General features: G+C 30.1%; 1 protein-coding gene across 1 annotated transcript in view; it reads right to left on the bottom strand.

Annotated features, from left to right (window-relative positions):
• Positions 1-20,353, bottom strand: part of LOC111637404 (lysosomal-trafficking regulator-like) — a 60,374-nt gene that overhangs the window by 24,478 nt on the left and 15,543 nt on the right. Inside the window, exons 9-12 of the mRNA XM_023382888.1 lie at positions 20,028-20,303; positions 9,996-10,104; positions 9,377-9,469; positions 4,650-4,759 (exon numbers count right to left, since the gene is read on the bottom strand). Coding sequence (XP_023238656.1) covers positions 4,650-4,759; positions 9,377-9,469; positions 9,996-10,104; positions 20,028-20,303 — 588 coding nt within the window. The remainder of the gene's footprint in view (positions 1-4,649; positions 4,760-9,376; positions 9,470-9,995; positions 10,105-20,027; positions 20,304-20,353) is intronic.

Raw genomic sequence — 20,353 nt, 5'->3', positions numbered from 1 at the left:
TGAAAATATTGTTATTTTTGTATGCAAATAATTATATTAGAATTTGTGACATGAATGTTGTTACAAACCAAAACTAACATTAATCTACAATAAATGCAGCATTGTTGTAAAATAGTTTCATTTTCAATAACTGTTTCAACTATTTAATATTAAAGTAGGTTTAAATTTTATAACCCAGGCTTGAGATTACAACTGCTAGAGTAATGACTTTTTTAAATACCATCAATATAATCACATACTTGAATCTAATGTTAAATGACACAAAATGCTAAAAATTTTCATCTCTTCTCACTTTTTATTGACAAGACTATGTCTTGTTTATAAAATCGTAGTGCTGTCCTGGTAAAGCTTAAAGGTATAAAGGACTACTTGTCAGGAGTTGCAATTTGGCAGAGTATTAGGTCTCCAAATCATGTGTGCATGAAAAAAAACCAGACTTGTAGGTACTCGGGACCGAGAACCAAGTCAAAATAAAATACAAAATGGTGACACTCTTTCTACAAACAGACACTAGTGCAACATTTGTGCATGCATTGCTCGTTGGGAAGTTGGAAATGCAAATGTTGCAAAACTGAATTTTGACAAACAAATCTTTGAAAAAACCCATTTACCTGTCCTGTGTTATTCCCGACATGCTGACCTGAGATCTCTCATTTCGGCATCGGAATGTTTTTGAAACTAGATGGCGCTAGTTGTTATAATTTTATATTAAAACTAACTTTTGAAGTATAATTTTTTTTACATTTCTTAATATATATATTTTGAAAATTCGAAGTTTGGACTATTTACAAAAAGTCAAAATAACTTTTGAGTCCATCTTTATCCTTCTAACACTACCACAGAAGTAACAGTCTTAAAAAAATTTTTGCTTTGAAGAACTCTTCTAAAAACACAGATAAAAAATTTGGTAAAAACAACTTCACAAGGTTAAAAAAAGATCAAGCGTTTTACTTTGTTTTTCGTCACAACACACGTTCAAACATGTAAAAATTTCAGCAACGAGTTGTGTAATTTTTCCCCACGAAAAACACTAATCAGTGAGACACATTAATACAAAGCTAAAATTGTGTGTAATACCACCTGTCACGAGATTTCATTTTAAAAGTTTTATATTATTATAAAACGGAAGAAACAAACTCAGGATTCTCATTGATTTAGCGTACTNATTGTAAAAGTGTCAGATACCTACAAGAAAAGGCTGACACTTGATCTTTTTTAACCTTGTGAAGTTGTTTTTACCAAATTTTTTATCTGTGTTTTTAGAAGAGTTCTTCAAAGCAAAAATTTTTTTAAGACTGTTACTTCTGTGGTAGTGTTAGAAGGATAAAGATGGACTCAAAAGTTATTTTGACTTTTTGTAAATAGTCCAAACTTTGAATTTTGAAGAAATAATCCTGAGTTATTACAAAAATTGTAACTATATATTTTGTTTGTGCAACATAAAAAAATAATTTTAGATACAATAGCCATGATTATTTTTTCAAAAATGGGAAATTTTCGTTAGGCATGGATAAAAATTCAACCCGGGTCGACATGCAACAAAGAGAAATGAGAAATTTCGACATTAGACAGGTTAATTTCACCAAAAATACATTGTGGACAACTGCATGGTTGTGGCCATAGCCGGCGAAGTTTGAACGATTGTTCTCAAAACCAAAGAAGATTGGAGAATGAGACCTGCGGTGCGTGTCGAAGTGATCCCACTTAGTAGTGAGTCTTCAAGACATAGTCTTGTCCCAAATACAGCTTTGCCGTTTTACTTGTTTTAAAATATATTATTATAGAAATACAGTTCTGATGTTCATATTATTCATTTAACCTAATTCATGATATTATTCTTGTAAATATCAAGTGATCATAATTAAAGTACCCCTATTTAATGATGTTTTGAAAGATATTTATTAGTCCAAATTCAAGTTTCATAACAAGTTTAATAATTAGTTTGTTGTTATAATCATAATTTGTTTTATTATTATATTATTATAATTTTCTTAAATGGGTATAAATTATATGGTTATGATTTAGCTAAGGAAATGTCTACAGCATATCTAGAACTTTTTTATTAAGAAAAAAAATTCAACAACCTTAGAAGACCATATAATTTACTTCAACATGTTACTTTCCCCCTCCCGATATTTTGATAAACAAAGTATAATTAGAAAATAAATTATCTGCCATGTTTTAATAGACACACTCAAAATTATATATATTCTGAGCCTACTGGATCCATCTTATTCAACATTTCTTCTTTAAATGAACTGTCAAATCTACTGCTAATGCAAAAGTTACCTTTATTTTAACTATGATACTGTTAAAAATAATCTGTAGAAAACTTGTTTGTGTTGTGCGTATAAAAAACAATTATATGTAAGTTTATAACAAAAATAAACCTATGTATAATCAATTTTTATCATTTTATGTATAATTGCTAAAATTTTATTTTGTAATTTTACATATATACAATATTTCCATATTTTTATTTACCTATTTTATTATAATTTTAAACTTTCAGTAATTCTTATGTCTTGTATTTTTATTATTTTTCCCCTTTTTAATGTGTTATTATAGTAAAACCCAGTTAAGATGTTCCTACATGAGTTGTTTTCTATTTAAGTTATTCAAATTCTGTAGTCCCATCATTTCACCCATAACACATGTTAAAAATTCCCATATAAGATGTTACAAAATATCTGATCTGTAAAGCAATTTTTGTGTGTTTAAAATGATCACATCAGTGATCCAATAGTGTTTTTCTCAGAAGCTGCAAGCACAGTGATCCTATAGTCTCAATAGAAGAGTGGTGTAACATTCAATATTACTGATATTAAAATTACAGTAGAGCGTTGTTTACCCGAAGGTCGGTTATCCGAAGGAATTCCAGTCGATAAATTTAAATTTTTGCCAGTGCTGTGGCGCTGTAATCTTTGGCTATGTCTTCGGCTACTCAAATATTTTACGTTTTTGATACTAAATTAACTTCTGAAGTATAATTTTTTATTGTTTTTATATTTTTCAATATATTTATTTTGTTTGTACAAAATAAAAAAATAATTTTTAACGATACAATAGTCTTTGTTAGGCTTAACATCGACTAAAATTCAATGCAAAGCGACACGCAATGGAGAAAAATTTCAACACGGGATAAATTAATATATTTTTTCGTACATAATTGGTTATCCGAAAAATAAGTTATTCGAACAACCCCAGTTCCCAATTGATTCAGATAAACGACGCTCTACTGTAATACTGAAATTTATGTATTTAATTTAATGGTCTAATACTAACAAACTTTAAAATTGAAATTGTCAAAATTTAAATTACAAATGAAATTTGTTAAGTTTGATTCAATATCACAGTTAGCCAATTTCTAACTGATCTACTTGGATTCCCATCCATTTAACATTTGGAAATTGAAATTGATTGGCTGATAAACTTCAACTGTAAATAATTTTTTATTTGAATTCGAAAATTACTCCTCCCAAAATTTTAAATTTCTTGAATAGTGACTATTTCTATTTGTAGTTAAATTTTAATTTTAAAAATTCTTGGCATTTCAGTAGCTACTTTCAAATTAGTGATATTTACATCATGACATTTTGCAATAACACCTTGGAAGAAGAGTTATGTTCTTTGTTTTTGTTAAGTTATAGAAATGCAACACTTGGGCAAACTGCCTAAGGAGATGCCTTCTGGGAAGTCTTTTTAAGGGTAACTGGTCCCTATTCAGGCATTACACATGTGGAGAAAACCTGGAAAATTCCACCTGGCCAGCTTTTCCTGGTGAGGTGTGAATGCACAACTGAACTCCCAGTGTTCAGGGAATGGGATCGCTTGTCCACTGGTGGGCTTATGTTCTTTGTCAACACATGGAATTGATGCTATTATCAAATGTTGCCAGTGAATAATGACAACTTATTTGATCCTAGAGTTAAGTCATAAAGGTAAAAATTAGATTGCATCTATTTTTTATTTTTGAATAATACACTGAGTTTTATAGAATGACGAGTTACTGAGAGTCAAGTTTCTGGGACTCAGTCGTATATATATATTTTACATACTGTATTGGACCAAATATTATGCAATTTTTTCCTAGACTCTTACCTGTTAGAACTTTGCAGTAAAAACAAGAAGCAGGCCACTTTAGGCCAAAACTTTAAAAAGCTGTAGCTATTTCATCTCACTGTACCCCTTCTGTAATCAAATATCTGAATTAAAAAAAAAGTTTTTTTTGCCATTCCCACCTAAGATGTTTTCTCATTTAAGACATTTTTCCAAGACAGTCCCTTCAAAAATATCTTAACAGGGTTTTACTGTATCTGTTTTTTCATATTGGGATGCCACTTTCTGGTAGCCTAACTGTAGCTTTTGCTTGTGAATAATTTTTAAAAAATTTCACATAAAAGACTTCAGATATTTATTTAATTATAAATATTGCCATTGGACGAAAAATTTACAATAGAAGTTTTTAAGACATTTTGTTTATGTTTCAAACTTTTTTTGACATTTCATTAATCTGACAAATGACAGGCCATAAGTGTTTTTTTTTTTTATTTAAAAAAGAATAAGTTCAATATATAGTATTCTAATCAAATCACATAAGTAAGAAATAAAAATTTATATATTATACATTTATCTACAATCATACATACCACTGGAGCAAGTGAAACTTTGAAGAAGTTGAAAAATAACTGCAGTTCTTCTTCTGTTATTGAATATTGACCAACAAGAAAAAACAATTCCATTATGTATCCTTGAAGTTCTGTAGAATTAAAATACAAAAATAAAAACTAAATTTACTAACCTCGTGAACTAATCATACCATTAAGATATCTTTATTAATAGATAAAATTTATTTCATAAAATTAGTTACTACGCTATGAAGGCTTAATCATTGTATCAGATTATTTTACCATAAAAACAATCCCAAAACTAATTTTTTGATTAAATTTTGATATATATATATTTAAATATACATATACCAAATTAGCATAATTTGTTTGATTTAAAATATTCTATTATACAAGGTCTGTTCAAAAAGTATCGGACCTTTGGTCGGCAAAAATAAATTTATTGACTTTGAGGTACAAAACCCTAATCCCCTTCAAAGTAGTCTCCTTGGTAATGTATACACTTCTCCCAGCGTTCCTGCCATTGCTGGAAACACTGCTGGAACGCATCTTTTGGAATGGCCATCAGCCGGTCCGTCGCATTCCGCACGATGTCTTCTCTCGACTAAATTCGGGTTCCTTTTAGCGGCATTTTCAGCTTGGGAAATAGCCAAAGGTCACACGGAGCCATGTGGGGAGAGTACGGAGCGTGACGAACCACAGGAGTATTGTGTTTGGCGACGAAAGCCCGAATCAGATGCGCAGAATGGGCGGATGCGTTATCACGATGGAGCTGCCAAGTTTTGATCGACCACAGATCCGGTCGTTTGCGTCGCACTGTATCGGAAAGACGACGAAGGACCTCCTGGTAGTACTCCTTTGCGATGGTTTGGCCTTGTGGTGCGTACTCACGACACACCACCCCACGAGAGTCGAAAAAACTGTCAACATGACCTTTGATATTGCTGCGGACCTGCCGCGCTTTTTTTGGCCTCGAGGATCGTCCCCGAAAGCCTGCTGAATCTTGCGAATGGTTTACACTCGGGTATCGCCAAGGTTTTTGGCAAAATTTGATGTAATATCGCTGCTCACGTTGTTCAGTCATTTTCCAGCTTAGTGAAATCCGACGAGAGCGCACTACATGACCTCACTCATACGCCGATTACCAACGACTGACGCTTTCTGCAGGCGGGAAAAAATTCAGGGCTGTGCATGACTGTCCCCTCCACAACTCCACCGAAGGAGGCCTCTCTCGCATCATTGGTTTACGCGGAAAAAAATAAGGTCCGATACTTTTTGAACAGACCTTGTATATTAGGAGACTTTCTATTTTTACAACTAAAAATTGATTATTTAATTGTCATTAGTTAACTATTAATTCTAAATCATATGTATATCTAGAATTGAAAAGTAATATCAATTTAAATAAAATAATTTGTTAATGTACCTTCTCATTTTAAAAAAATTTGAAGATTAAAATCCTACTCTATATCAACCTTCTTTTCTCAATATTTTTAAAATTATTTGTTAAATTTAAAATTAACCTTAATCATCAAAATGCTAATGAAATATGAATAGTCCGATTACACAATTAATAAATTTCTAGCCTTAAAATAATGTACAAAAATTTGGTAATATTTCATTATTTCTTTAAACAATATTTTATAATACAGAAATTTACAAAAAATAATAAATAAATAAAGCATTACACTATATATAAATATCCAGTGTAATAGCCATACTTTCTATTTACTTGAGTTTATAAACATAAGATCAACAAAAGCTTTAATGTTTTTAACACTTCTATTACTAGTAATAATACGAGTCCGATATTAAAGGTACAGGCCAAAATTACACTAACATTTATGATTAAAAAAAATATTTAATACAGTCCACAAAAACTACACACTTTTGTTTATTTCTTGACATAATCGCCGTAAATGTTGAGACATTTATCCCAGCATGAGACACTAGTTTGAACATCCCTTCACGGTACTGTTGCTTGTCAAGTTGCATGAAGTAGTCTAGAACAGTGTCTTCCAATTCCTCCTGATTCGCAAAGCATTTCCCTAACAAAAATTTCTTTGAGGGTCCAAATAAATGAAAATACGAGGGGGGCTAAATCTAGACTATACAGAGGATGTTGCAGGACCTCCCAATTCCGCTGTGCCAACCAGTTTAGTTTGATTTGATGTGTGGAGTATAGTCCAGATTTAGCCCCATTAGATTTTCATTTATTTGGACCTTTAAAGAAATTTTTGGTAGGGAAATGCTTTGCAAATCAGGAGGAATTGGAAGACACTGTTCTAGATTACTTCATGCAACTTGCCAAGCAACAGTACCGTGAAGGGACGTTCAAACTAGTGTCTCATGCTGGAATAAATGTCTCAACATTTACGGCGATTATGTCAAGAAATACCAAAAGTGTGTAGTTTTGGAGGAATGTATTAAATATTTTCTTTAATTATAATGTTAGTATATTTTGGCCTTTAATATTGGACTCCCCTTGTATACAAAAACATTTGCTATGAATTGCAATAAACTGTAAAATAACCCCATTTATACCTTAATTCTCCAGTAAAAAAACAAAACTGACTAACGTTTTTGATCTAATACTAAGATCTTTATCAATTAATGTTCCAACATTTGGAATGCAAATCAAACAATGATGTATTACAAAACTAAAAAGAAAAATTTTAAAATAAAGAATTACTGTAAAATTTCATGCCTGCAGTATACAGTAAATGTGTAAGTAAATTATTTTACAACAATACTTTAAAAACCATTTTTCTGTTTAGCGATAATGTGATGTAACAGTTCAGTGTGAACAATACAATGACATAATACACAAAGGAATGAATTTCAACCAATAAATATCCATAACCTTTTTATAATACCACTGTTCAAAACTATGTTTATCATATACAATTTTATTGTACATAAAGACTTTCATTAAAAGGGAACATGCCATCATAAAACGCTTGCCATGGTGTGAGGAACTGAGTCCGAGCTGTATTATTGTTTTATTCTTATTTTTCTTTAATTCTATTTTATTTTGGGGTTTATGTTTAGTTAAGACAAAGGTAAAAAAAAAAAAAAAAGGAAAACCAACTCACCGACCAGTCAAAGTACCATAGGAAAACTAACATGCACTTGCGCTCCCAGGCCGGAAGTTTGAAAGAAGTTCCGCCCAAAAAGGGGGGAAACCCACATGCACAAAACGCAGAGGACTCACTAAAATCTTAATTAAATAAACATCCCAAACATGTACAAAACAACAAAAATAATACTGTAAAAGGATTTAGTGAAAAATGTCGGAAAACAAGTTGCCCAGGACAAGAAATGCAAATCTACTGTTAGATGATGTATAAGTATGTAAATGAGAAGAGTGTGGTTCCAGAAGTAATTGTGACATCACCTCAGAACAGAACATAAAATGAGTGAGACCAGAGACAACAATCGAGGTGAGCTCCAGACAGAGATTGAGGTGAATTCCAGAGCGAGAGATAAGAAGAAAGTCCTGAGAATAGCGATAAGTAGCGATTCGAAGGAAACTTGGATAAGGGAAAGGTTCCTAGTACTAAGGTGACGGATAGGATTGAAGTTTCGTAAGATTCATTGTACATAGTCTTAAGTGATTGATATTGTCGAGTCCTAGGGGAATAGTTAATAAGTATTAGAAGATAAATTACATTATTTTGTGTCGGGTCTTGTGAATTGCTTTTTTTCATTGAATAAATTATTGTTAGTTCTTACTAATTTGTACATAGTGGATAATTGAACTGAAATTAAAAACATTTGTATTCCTTACTGATCCTCGTACATTGTTACTTTCTGGAGCATGCATAAGTCCAGGCCTGGCATACTAACCACAAACCTGTGTAAAGTACTCGTTAGGTTAATGGTCGTATGTTTCAAGCAATAGTCCCGAACACATTACTGGCATATCTTTCTGTTTTGAATACAGTACTTTACAATGTGTATGACATGCTCTTTTTCTCCTTGAAGTTAATGCATACCCCTTTCACTTGTGACCTGAAAATCTCTAGTGTTTCCAGTGTTCTGATATGTTCCAACTGGTTGGTCTTTCTAATGATGGTGGCATCATGGAGATTAGCGTGTATATTGTTACCGTCGCATATATGGCAAGGGCTATAGTATGTTTCTTGTTAGTAATCTCATATCTATGCTCAGCTAGATGTTTACATAGGAATCATTTAGTAGATCCTATGTATTCAAGATCTTTATTGAATCCCTCATCTTTGATGGGTATTATATTATATGTATTTATTGAATCTGTCATCTTGATGGTTATAGCGTAATGTTATATATGCTGGAAGACAAGATTGGACTGGAGGTTTGGTTAGCATAATTGGCAATGCATCCGCATGGTAAACAGCAGTTGTAGTTTGAGTCCCACTCCAGGCCAATTCTTTTCATCCAGTTTAATCTAAAAGAATTATTTATAGATATAGTGAAACTCAAAATAAGACAGTATACATTATTTACTCAATGTTAAGAAATCTACAACAATAGTTTTATAAATGCTAACAGTGAATATCATTTGTATATCTGCCATATAAGTATGCTTTATACTGAATGAACCGAGTTCATCACAGCAAATATGTTAAACATGATAACCAATATAAATGTGATGTTGTTTTTCAATCATTTTATAACCAAATAGTAATTTTCTCGTTATAAAATTCTTAACATCCTAAAATCATTAAACAGAATAAATGATATTTTGAATAAAGTAAATATCTTACCTCTACATTCTGGTAATGATGAAACTAAAATACTTTCAAGATTATTAAAAATAATTTTTAATATACCCTGAAATATAAAGGAAGAGACATTCACTATTATTTTAATATAAATATTTAAANAGTTATGTCTAGTATCGCCATCTGGTTTTACGTGCGAAACTAAAATTTTCAAATTACGTCAATATTAAACGGTAGATACGTTAGTGGCGACATCTATATTTCAATTTGGAAACAATTATTCTTAATTTAATTTGCCTTGTATGTTTTATTATTATGTAAAATAATTCTATTTTCAAACTCAGCTTGACACAAAATGACAAATTGTTGCACATAGAATAATATCAATGACTGCCATTTTTCATTACTTTCACTATATATTTTATTGTAGTAGTCAAAAAATTTCAGAATGATTCTACATATTTCTTTGTTGCAAATAAGAGATCTTTTAGTTTGAGTGGAAGCAGAATTTTCTGAAAAATGTTTTAAAACATATTTTTACAACAATTCATTGTGCTACAAAATTCTTATGTAAAAAGTTATTTTTGAAAATAGCACTTATTAAATTTAATATAATACATAATTATAATGCATAAATATTGTAATTATTTCAAATACTTACTAGATAAATTTTCTTCTATTTCAATATCAGCATCATATCCTTCATCTGCAATATCAATTTCTTCACTTGATTCTGAAGGTAAATGATATTCTTGTTCATAATGAAGAAACTAATGCAAAAGAGAATAAGAAAATTTATTTTTATATGGCACTGTAAAGAAGAAAAAACTAAATTAATGTTTTTATTTACAAATTTCTTTTATTATGTAATGTTAAGTTTATTATACAGGTATCCCTTGATTAACATGTTAATTAATCCCTTGATGCTATGATGGTATACATGGCTACCAAGTATATCAAAATAGCATTAATCAAATACTGTATCTATGTTAAGTAAAGGCAGCTGGTAAAGCCATGTTAATCAAACATCTGCAATGTATATAATGGGATTGCCACAATTAATTTTGCATGTTAATCAAATGCTGTGTTAAACAAAACCATGTTAAGCGAGGGATACTGTATTTTTATTATATTAATTTTTACAAAATCATCAGAAGCATTACTTAGAAGAATGTTAATGTTCTTCCTTATTGCCAAAATATTTTGATAATGTGCCAAATTTATCACTGAAGTATTGTAATCCATACATACATCATATGTTTAGAAACATATTTATCTAAATATATAAAATTACTTGTCCTGACTGACTCACTGATTGATTCATCATCGCCCAGAGCAAACTGCTGAATCTAAAGAGGTGAAATTTGGTACACGGTTAGGGTACGTCATGAAAACACATACTAAGAAGGGATTTTTTGAAATTCCCCCACGGGGGAAGAAAGAGAGCATTAAGGCTTAACCGGAAGAACAGCTTCTACTGTACTATTTTAGATGCGATTTTTTGTTTTTATCTGCGTTTTAGTAGGGTACACCATGAGGCATTCTGGTGTACCCTATCTGGTACATAGGGTACATCAGAATGCACACTAAGAAGGGATTTTTGGAAATTCTTCCCATGGAGGAGAGGGAGAGGATTAAGGCTTAACCAGAAAAACAGATTCTACTGTACTGTTTTAGATGCAACTTTTTGTTTTCAACTACGTTTAGTCTTCAGTGAGTACTTAGGTGTATTAAATTGATAACATTTCAGACATTGTTATAAATATTTTCATATATTTTCATATATTTTGATTTTTTAATCAAATGTTCGAACCGTTTTAAATTTGAATTTGTTATTGCATATTGGTTCGATTATAGAATGACTGTAAACATTCCAGAAAATTGATCAAATTGAAAATAGTTTGTTTGATTCTTAGCAATTCTCATCATTCTCAGTGGTAGATGTTATATAACAATTACTATGGTTGTTGAAATACTGAATATAAATGGGATTTGCTTGCAAAACCCCTGCGGGCAAATTCGCAGGTAACAGCTAGTTACCATATATAATATTAAAAAGCTTTAATGGTGAAATAAAATTCTCTCTTATCCTTATGAAAATATACTGTTAATCTTTTAATTATGAGTTTTGTATAGTAAAGCATGGGAAAAACCTACTGATAAGCTTGATCTATGCATAACGGGATATTTGGATAATGTATTATTCTAGTTTTAAAAACTGTCTTATCTGTCAGTTTTCCATTTTATGAAATATTTTCAATTTTATTTGATGAAAAATAAGAAATTATATTATACATAATTATCATAATTTTAATTAATTTGTTTAGAAAACTATTCCGTTATTTATATTTCATAATGTGATATTTTATTTATTATTTTATATATTTAAAATGTTTATCTTCAAATAATTACTACAGTGTTAAATCGGACATACTATTAAACAACAGACTCAACGTTAATAAATCTAGCAAAATTTAACAAACTTTAATAACAGACAAACATTTTTCACTACATTTAGCAGTCATCTTTAGGTTTTTCAATGTTCTAAAACAAAACAGTAAGACTGCTAAATGTAGTTTAAAACATTTCTTTGTTATTAAATTTTGTTGGATTTTATTGATGTTAAGTATATTGCTTAATAATGTTAAGTATTAAATTAAATTACTGCAATGTAAACAATTTAATCAACGGGTGTGTTTACTTTTAGCTCCGATCTCACCCCTAGCATGCTCAGCCTGTATACTTTTTGTTAGCTACCAATGAGCATGGACGGCGTTTACTTTTCGCACCTGTGACATCATTGCTAGCATTCCTAGCACACCGAGCATGCTAGCAATGACAACAAGCTTGAAGCTTGTTCAAAGATGGCAGCATCCATTACTGTATATACTTTTAGGAGTGTGCTAGTATGATGTCAGGCTGCGCTAGGTGTCAGCTCGGTGAGCTTGAAAGCTAGCAAAAAGTAAATGCACCCATAGTATCCAAAATTAATTTGTAAACATTTGCATTGTAACGTATTAAAGTTATACATAAATGTTTAATATGATATAATTTTCATTTGTTTACAGAAATTAAAAAATAATTGAGAAATAAATGATTTTGTCATACCACAATGTTCATAAAATAAAAAGAAATAAGAACAGTCTTTTAAGTGTTATCCATCTGGTTAATGCTAAAAACTACTTATGTGAACAACATCAAAAAGACAGTTCTTATTTCTTTTTATTTCATTGTATAATCATCATCATTAAATTAATTTTATAAACAAAATATTGAAGTTGAAATATTGACATAATTCTGCTTTCTCTAGATCAGAGATGGGCAATCTGCAGCCCACATTAGTATATTGTGTGGCCCACATCACACAAAATATTACAAAACAATATAATGCTATATAAAATAAAAATTTAAAATACTGACATCCAGTCATCTGTAATTATACTAAATACCAAGAGCCCGCTTCATATATATTCGATGCAACTAGAGTTGGTCCTTGAGTTAGTTTATTTTTGCATCTTTAAGGGGTGATAAAATTGTTTACAAATGCATATATACTCCCTTGGGCTTCATTTAGTCTTGAAAAAGGGGTAACAACCTTTTCAAGACTAAGGGAGTATATGTGCATTCGTAAACAATTCTATCACCTCTTAAAAATGCAAAAATAAACCAATCCAAGGGCCAACTCTAATTGCAAGGACTATAGTAATTTAACCTGACTTCACTGGACACTTCATATGCTCTAAAGTTTTATGAACACTGCTTTGTATCATTGAATTTAATTTTTTGGTTTTTTGCAAATCATATACTAATAATTTACTGTGGTTTATCTGAATTTAGAAAAAGGTATGTTAAATATTTGAAATTTTATGGAAATAGAATTTTTAATGTGGATTTTCGAATTTTGAATATCAAAGTTAGAATTTCTGTTTAATAATAAATGCTACTATTAATTTCCAAAATTGGAATTAAAAATGATTGAACTAGAAAATTATTAATGTTTTAAAAACAATTCAGACTTAGAACTGGACAGTAATAAATACAAAAGCCACATATGAGAACATTTCAACTTCGTGCTACTTTCAATGCTGGACTGACCTTGAGGTCACACATGGTTTTGTACAATAAAAGCTTGTTATAACTGTTATAAGCTTGATGACAAATATTCAGTCAAATATATCTGATATATTACATTTGCATCAATTCCAGCAGTCACATTAAGTACAGTATGCCTGCACCTAATGTGACCTATGTTAAGTTATGAATATTAGAATAAATATTTGAAATTTATCTGAATTTTTTTGTTTCATGTGTGGTTTGTGTCAGTTCGAAAGTTTCAAATGTGGCCCTTACATAGAAAAAGGTTGCCCATCCCTGCTCTAGATAATCAATAATACTTTTTTTTACCTCCATCATCAAGAAGGATGGAGCATGATGTATTCAATACAGACTGCCTGTGAAAAATTTCTGAGTTTTAGACTGACCAGATTTGATTCCAGATCCCACATCAATAAACGAACAACTTAACCATCTTGGCCATTCAAGCACCAGTTTAAGTGTTTAGGGATCATCACGATTATATGAAATATTAGATTAAAAAAAAAAATTAGTCAAGCTTTTTACATCCAGTTTGATAAGATGATATTATATAATGCAATAATTCTAGAAAAATATAAGCTTAATTTAAAAGTCAAAACCTATTATATTATAAAACTATAACACTATTATACACTGGTGGAAATTAAAAGTGTTACACCCACCCAATATTGTCGAAGACATAAGAAATTGGGACAAAAGAATCTATTTTTGAAGGGTATTGAATGATCAAAAATTAAATGAAGTACATACAGTGGTATGGAAATTACAAAGACATTTGTTATAAACTAAACACTATAGCAATTTTGCATAAGTTGTGAACTGTGTTATGAAACATGACTTTTTTTAGTCCACATGTTGTTGGTGACCAGCTATGCCATATCGACAAATGAAAACGCCATACACCTAAATGTCTGACTTTGAAAGAGGTCGGATAATTGGCATGTCAGAAATGGGAGCATCATATTACGAAATAGCCCGAAGGACTGGCCATAGTGCAATGTCAGTATAAAGAGTGGTCACATGGTGGATGCAGGAAAGGTCCAGTACTCTCAGGCCTGGCACAGGTCCATACAGAAAGACGATGCCACTTGATGACTGCCATATTGTGCGGATGGCAGTTGCTGACAGATGTGCGACAGCAGCACAGATCCGAGCAGTAGTTACTGCCAATCACCCCACAGACAATTGTAAACAGATCACTTGATGCTGGGCTGAGATCTTGGACCCCCATGCACTGTGTTCCCTTAACCAGATTTCATCGCCAACAATGGCTAACATAGTATGCTGCTAGACATAATTGGACACATGAATAGCGTACAGTTGGGTTTAGTGATGAATCCCGATTCTGTTTAAGCCAATGTGATAGTCGGCAACATGTCCACCAGCATGCTGGAGAAAGAGCCCATCCTGCTGTGATTTCAGAATGCCACTCAGGTCCAACTCCTAGAGTCATGGTTTGGGGGCAATCAGTTACGACAGCAGGACCGAGTTGGTGGTTGTTGAAGGCACAATGACCGCCTGCCAGTATGTGGACAGGGTGATCCATCCGGTAGTCATACCTTTCATGAACACCACCCAAAATGATATCTTCCAACAAATAATGCCTATCCTCATGCTACTGTCATCACAAGACAGGCCTTGCAAAGTGTTGCAATCATGGATTGGCCCGCCCAGTCTCCAGATTTATCCCCTATAGAGTATGTCTGAGATGCCATGGGTAGACAGATTATGTCTCATAGCATCCAGCACACACTGTACAACAACTGATTGCACAAGTTGTGCAGGCATGGAGAGATATACCCCAACAAGACATTCAAGCACTTATTGATTCAATGCCTGCAAGGATCCAGCAGTGTATCCATGCTCAAGGTGGGCATACCTCTTACAGAAACATGTACCAAACAGCAATAAAACTTTGCATAATTCATTTCATTTTGTGTTCATTTCTTCTGGGTATGCCCCTGTACATGTTTACCAAGTTTCATGAATTTCTATCAATTCCATCTGGGTGTAACACTTTCAATTTCCTCCAGTGTATTAATTTCTTATAAATTAATATAATAGACTTTATATAATAATCAATAAAAGAAAAAATACATTAAAAATAAGGTTAAGTAAGAAATTAAAAAATATATATATGATTAGAAAATAAAAACATTTTCAAATGCAAAAAGTTTGCTATTGTATTTTCTAATCTATGTCTCATTTTTTCTTAACATATCTTATTACAGATTCATTTATGATGTAAGTATGAGCAACTATAGCTGTTAAATTTCCTCTCTGCAAACAAATCTAGCAATTTCTTTTGTCTTCAACAAAATTAGCAATAGATTGTTTCAAAAATAATTTATGAAAAATGTAATATTCCAAATAAAGCAGTGTAATGATATAAATGGGGATCATCTCCAGAAAATGTCTTTTCATCGAATGTGACAATTTGTATTGGGGCTCAAAATATTCTATAACAGTCATCAAAATTAATGAATTCCCCACTTTTGGAAATTGTATATAAACATAATGAATAAAAATTAAAACTATAATCATAAATCATTTCTTTAAATATTTCTATTAGTATTATTAGAAAGATATAGGATTAGAAATTTGTAAAATATAAAAGAAACAACTTACTTTCTCATAATTTAATCTGTCAAAATTTCTTTCATTTGGACAAGCATGAATCATACACTGAAAGAGTGTTTCAAAAATTTGTTGCAGATTCAAAATGTCTTCAGGGAAATATTCTTTTAAGCTTTTTTCCAATATATAGTAAAATTTGTCATTCATCTGAAAGACAGTATTATTATTATTATTATTAAAATTTTTTTATCCAAAAGAATAAATACATAATGATATATATACAATCATAAAAATATATTATTTGAAAATTTATTTATACATTGCTAATGAAATTATTGTATTCATTAAAAAAATTCACATGAACATCTAGATAGAAATTTTATGTAAAATAGTAAAAAGCTGTATTGTACATATATAATGTATATTATATACACACACCTATCCCTCTTTTTAAGTGGTGGATATGTTTGGAAGTATAAAAAAGTACAGTATATGCATCCTGTAGAAAAATGCTTGAAAGGAGTCACAACTTCAACGTTATGTAAAAATAAGCAATTTACAAAAGAAACACAGGCTTTTTTATTCTGACATCATTTATCATTAACATTATTTCTACATAAATATAATGAATACAAGGTAGCATAGGAAACATAAAATCAAAATACAGTATTCTCTGATGTATTAATATATATACTACTGTGCTTAAAAAATATATATATGAACTCTTAATTTCAAGCAAAAGAGTAACTTTTTTTTAATAACAACATAATTTTGACAAAAAATTAAATTTAAAAATGTTCAAATAAACTGCTTTTTTTTCTATGTAAAAAGAGGATAGGTGTATAATAAATACTTTTAAAATATACACACATTTTTTTTACAAAAGTTGCTTATGTATTATATATTATTAATTATTTACAGAATTTCCTATATCACTTAATATATTGGCATCATTTAGCTATTAGTTTTTATTTGTGATCAAATATAATAATATTTATGTAATATCTTGAAACTGTTGAAAAGGTATAACACAATTAATCTAATATGTTAATTTGTTTTTTAATATATTAATTAATGTATGTATATTTCATTTCATTTCAAATTTGAAAAAAGTTTTCTGTTGTACAGTTCAAAAATTAATTTTAAAAACTGTAAATATTTTTCAATTCTATTTCAAAATGATTTTGAATCTTAAAAACCTCTGATCACATATAAAACTGAGAAAGCCAATAATAATTACTATTGGAACCCACACTTCTATTAAAGGTTTTATGATGATTTGTTTTTGTCTGTTCATTTACTTAATTCGTGAATTTATTAATCAATAATCATATAATAACTTTTAAGTTTTAGAATTCCACTCGTAATATACAACATAACATTAAAAAAAATTTTACACTAATATAGTTTATTAAAAACAAATACTTTTGATCATCTTAGAAATCCATTTTCATATTCAAAACACTACAGACAGAATTTTTAACTCGTAATTTTCAATTACAATCCCTAATATTTTTAAATTTTAAAGATGACTCCTGTAAGAAAGTTATCATCTACAAGATCAAAGATCCATGTAAATGAAAAAATTGCATGGCACAGAAAAAGATTCATATGTGGTTGAAGAGATTTAAGAGTGAAAAGAAAAGTCTCGAAGATGAAGAATACCTAGGCCAGTCCTCAACATTATGAACAGATGATAACTGTGCCAAGTGGATGCACAGATTCAAGAAAACTGTTTGATTACTGTAATTGAAACCAAATCTTGCATAAATATAAGATACAGATCAGCATATCCCATAGTCCACAATGATCTTGAATGTCACAATATCTGCACAAAATTGGTACATTGATAGCTTACATAAGAACATAAACAGAACCATTTGAGGGTATCTGATATGTTTCCAGAGGTTCAAACATTACAATGACAACTTGTTGCACAGAATAATCACAGATGATGAGACATGGATGTATCTTTATGAATCACACTTAAAATGATCAAGTATGAAGTGGAAACAGTCACCAAAAATAAGATCTATTTCTCTAAATTCAAAACTTAGGCATCTGTGAGAAAAGTGATGATCTGCTCTTCTGGAATTACAATGGTCCAATACTAGAACACTATGTTGAGAAAAAAACTACAATGACTGCAATATTGTGCAGATGTTCTGATATAAAAGATGAAGCTACTTGATTACATTCATACATACATAAACACCCCAAAGCCCTACATTTTTAGTAATATGCCATAATAATAATATCTTGTATTCAATGTTACTAATAGCATTTTTTAGAATTTAATTAAAAAATAGCAGTAAAGAAGTCTGATTTCATCTAGAAGTCATTTGGCATATTGTTTACATTTATGTTGAAAAATCATATTTGTATATTTTACACATATCGAGTTAGTTACATAACATTTTTTAAAATGATTTTAACTAAATTTATATCTAGTTCACTTCTTTATCATAATTCAGAAAATACTTGTTGAATGCTTTCTTAATTTATCAGTACAATTTTTAAAAAATCTTAACAGACAGTATTCTACAGTTTACACAATTTGATATAACAACAATATCACCTATTAAAATCTAGAACTCCATATACTCTTGATATTAATGTAAAATTTAATGAATTTTAATCATTATCAATAATTAATAACTATTAGTGTTGCATTAAAATCAAAGTGTTATTTAATATGTTCCCACATTTCAGGTCAGGAAAAGATGTTATACAATTAATTTAAATATTCTTAAAATTTTCCTAATAAAAATGTTTAAGATTACATACAATTGATTCTAAAAAGTTTATATAAATGACACATTTTCAACTTACCTGTAATTTTACAAGCTTTATGCATTACATCATGTCAAGAACAATTATTAAAAATGTTATAGTAGCAATCATCATACTATTAATTCCATAATGATGTAGATAAATGAGTATAACAGAGAATAAAAACTTGTGAAATAGAATGCAGTGAAAGCAATATTAAATAAATATTATAATACTTACACTTTACAATTTCCTAATTTGTTGTTGTTATTATTATTATAAACAAATAATTTACATAACAAACTTTCTAGAATTATTGTGAAAATAAACATTTTATTTACAAACTATCACAGTTTCAGAATGGAATTATTTACAAGATCTCATGATCATCCTTTATGTTACATTTAAATGAGTAGCCACAAAACTATTGGCTTTGTTGGGAGATAATAAGGATATTCAGTAAAGAAGCATGTGATGTGCCTCTTATCGTGTTTAGGTGAATAAAGGTTGTTGACACGAGGTCGATGCTGCCTTCTGCACTTACATGCTACACTAGGCATACTATCTTGGTATTTTGTCTACCAATAATAACGATAAAGTTAACAAAACAATGTTAGAAAGAAAAATTAGTCATATCTATGTGTATTAATGAAATTAACTTTTGACTTCTTAATTAGAGGAAATTATGCAACTTGAAAGCCTTTTGATAAGACCATACATTTCACTTTTGTCTTTTTCTCCTCATTATGTGACAATTTGCTTTCTCAGGATTTGAACGCTACCTCTTCCTATATTTCTTATGATCCATTATCCCTTTCTAGTGGACACTATCAGCAATTATGGTCAATTTTTTACAATCAGTCTGATAAATTTGCATTTATAATCCATTTGCTGCCTTATCGTTGAGAGAATTGGGAAGTGGCATCACCTGGGACTTTTATTTCTTTCATCGTGTACTAGCCTGTCATTGATAAGAAGCAACAAAAGACCTTTCTATCTTCCCATCTCTACTTAATTACCAAAATAATAGAAGGTATTTGTTTGTGGTACATTTCTAGTTTGTTTACAAGATTTAATATGAAATACAGTAGATCCCCCTATAAAAGCGTTTCCTATAGTTATGATTCCTATAAAAATTGTGGCATTATCCGTAAACAACGGTAAAAATAACTCCTANAATATTTTTATTAAAAACAGTCAAACCAAACTGTTTTAATATAGTTTTCTCTATTAATCTTATGATTCCTACTTGAATTATTTGTGAACTATCAGGAAGCATCTTTAATAATGAATTTAAAATAGAGTTAAAATTCATACAGCAACATAATCCACATTTCTGCAAAGCTTCTATTGCTTTTAAATTGATTTCATCAGATTTTGAACTTGTACGTATATTTAATAATAAATTACACATGATAGATACACAGCATGGAGGTGTTTTATTAATTACTTTGTGAACAGGTTGCAATTCTAGAATATCAACATGATGATCTAAATCTTCAATACAAGAAGAATAAAGAAGAGGCTTATGCAATTTTATATAGTATGAAAACCTTAATCTTTTTAATGATATTA

This window comes from Centruroides sculpturatus, unplaced genomic scaffold, assembly GCF_000671375.1.
Source record: "Centruroides sculpturatus isolate CEXI.00-Female unplaced genomic scaffold, Cexi_2.0 scaffold53, whole genome shotgun sequence".
NCBI lineage: Eukaryota > Metazoa > Arthropoda > Arachnida > Scorpiones > Buthidae > Centruroides > Centruroides sculpturatus.
This window is presented reverse-complemented; position numbering and strand designations above follow the sequence as displayed.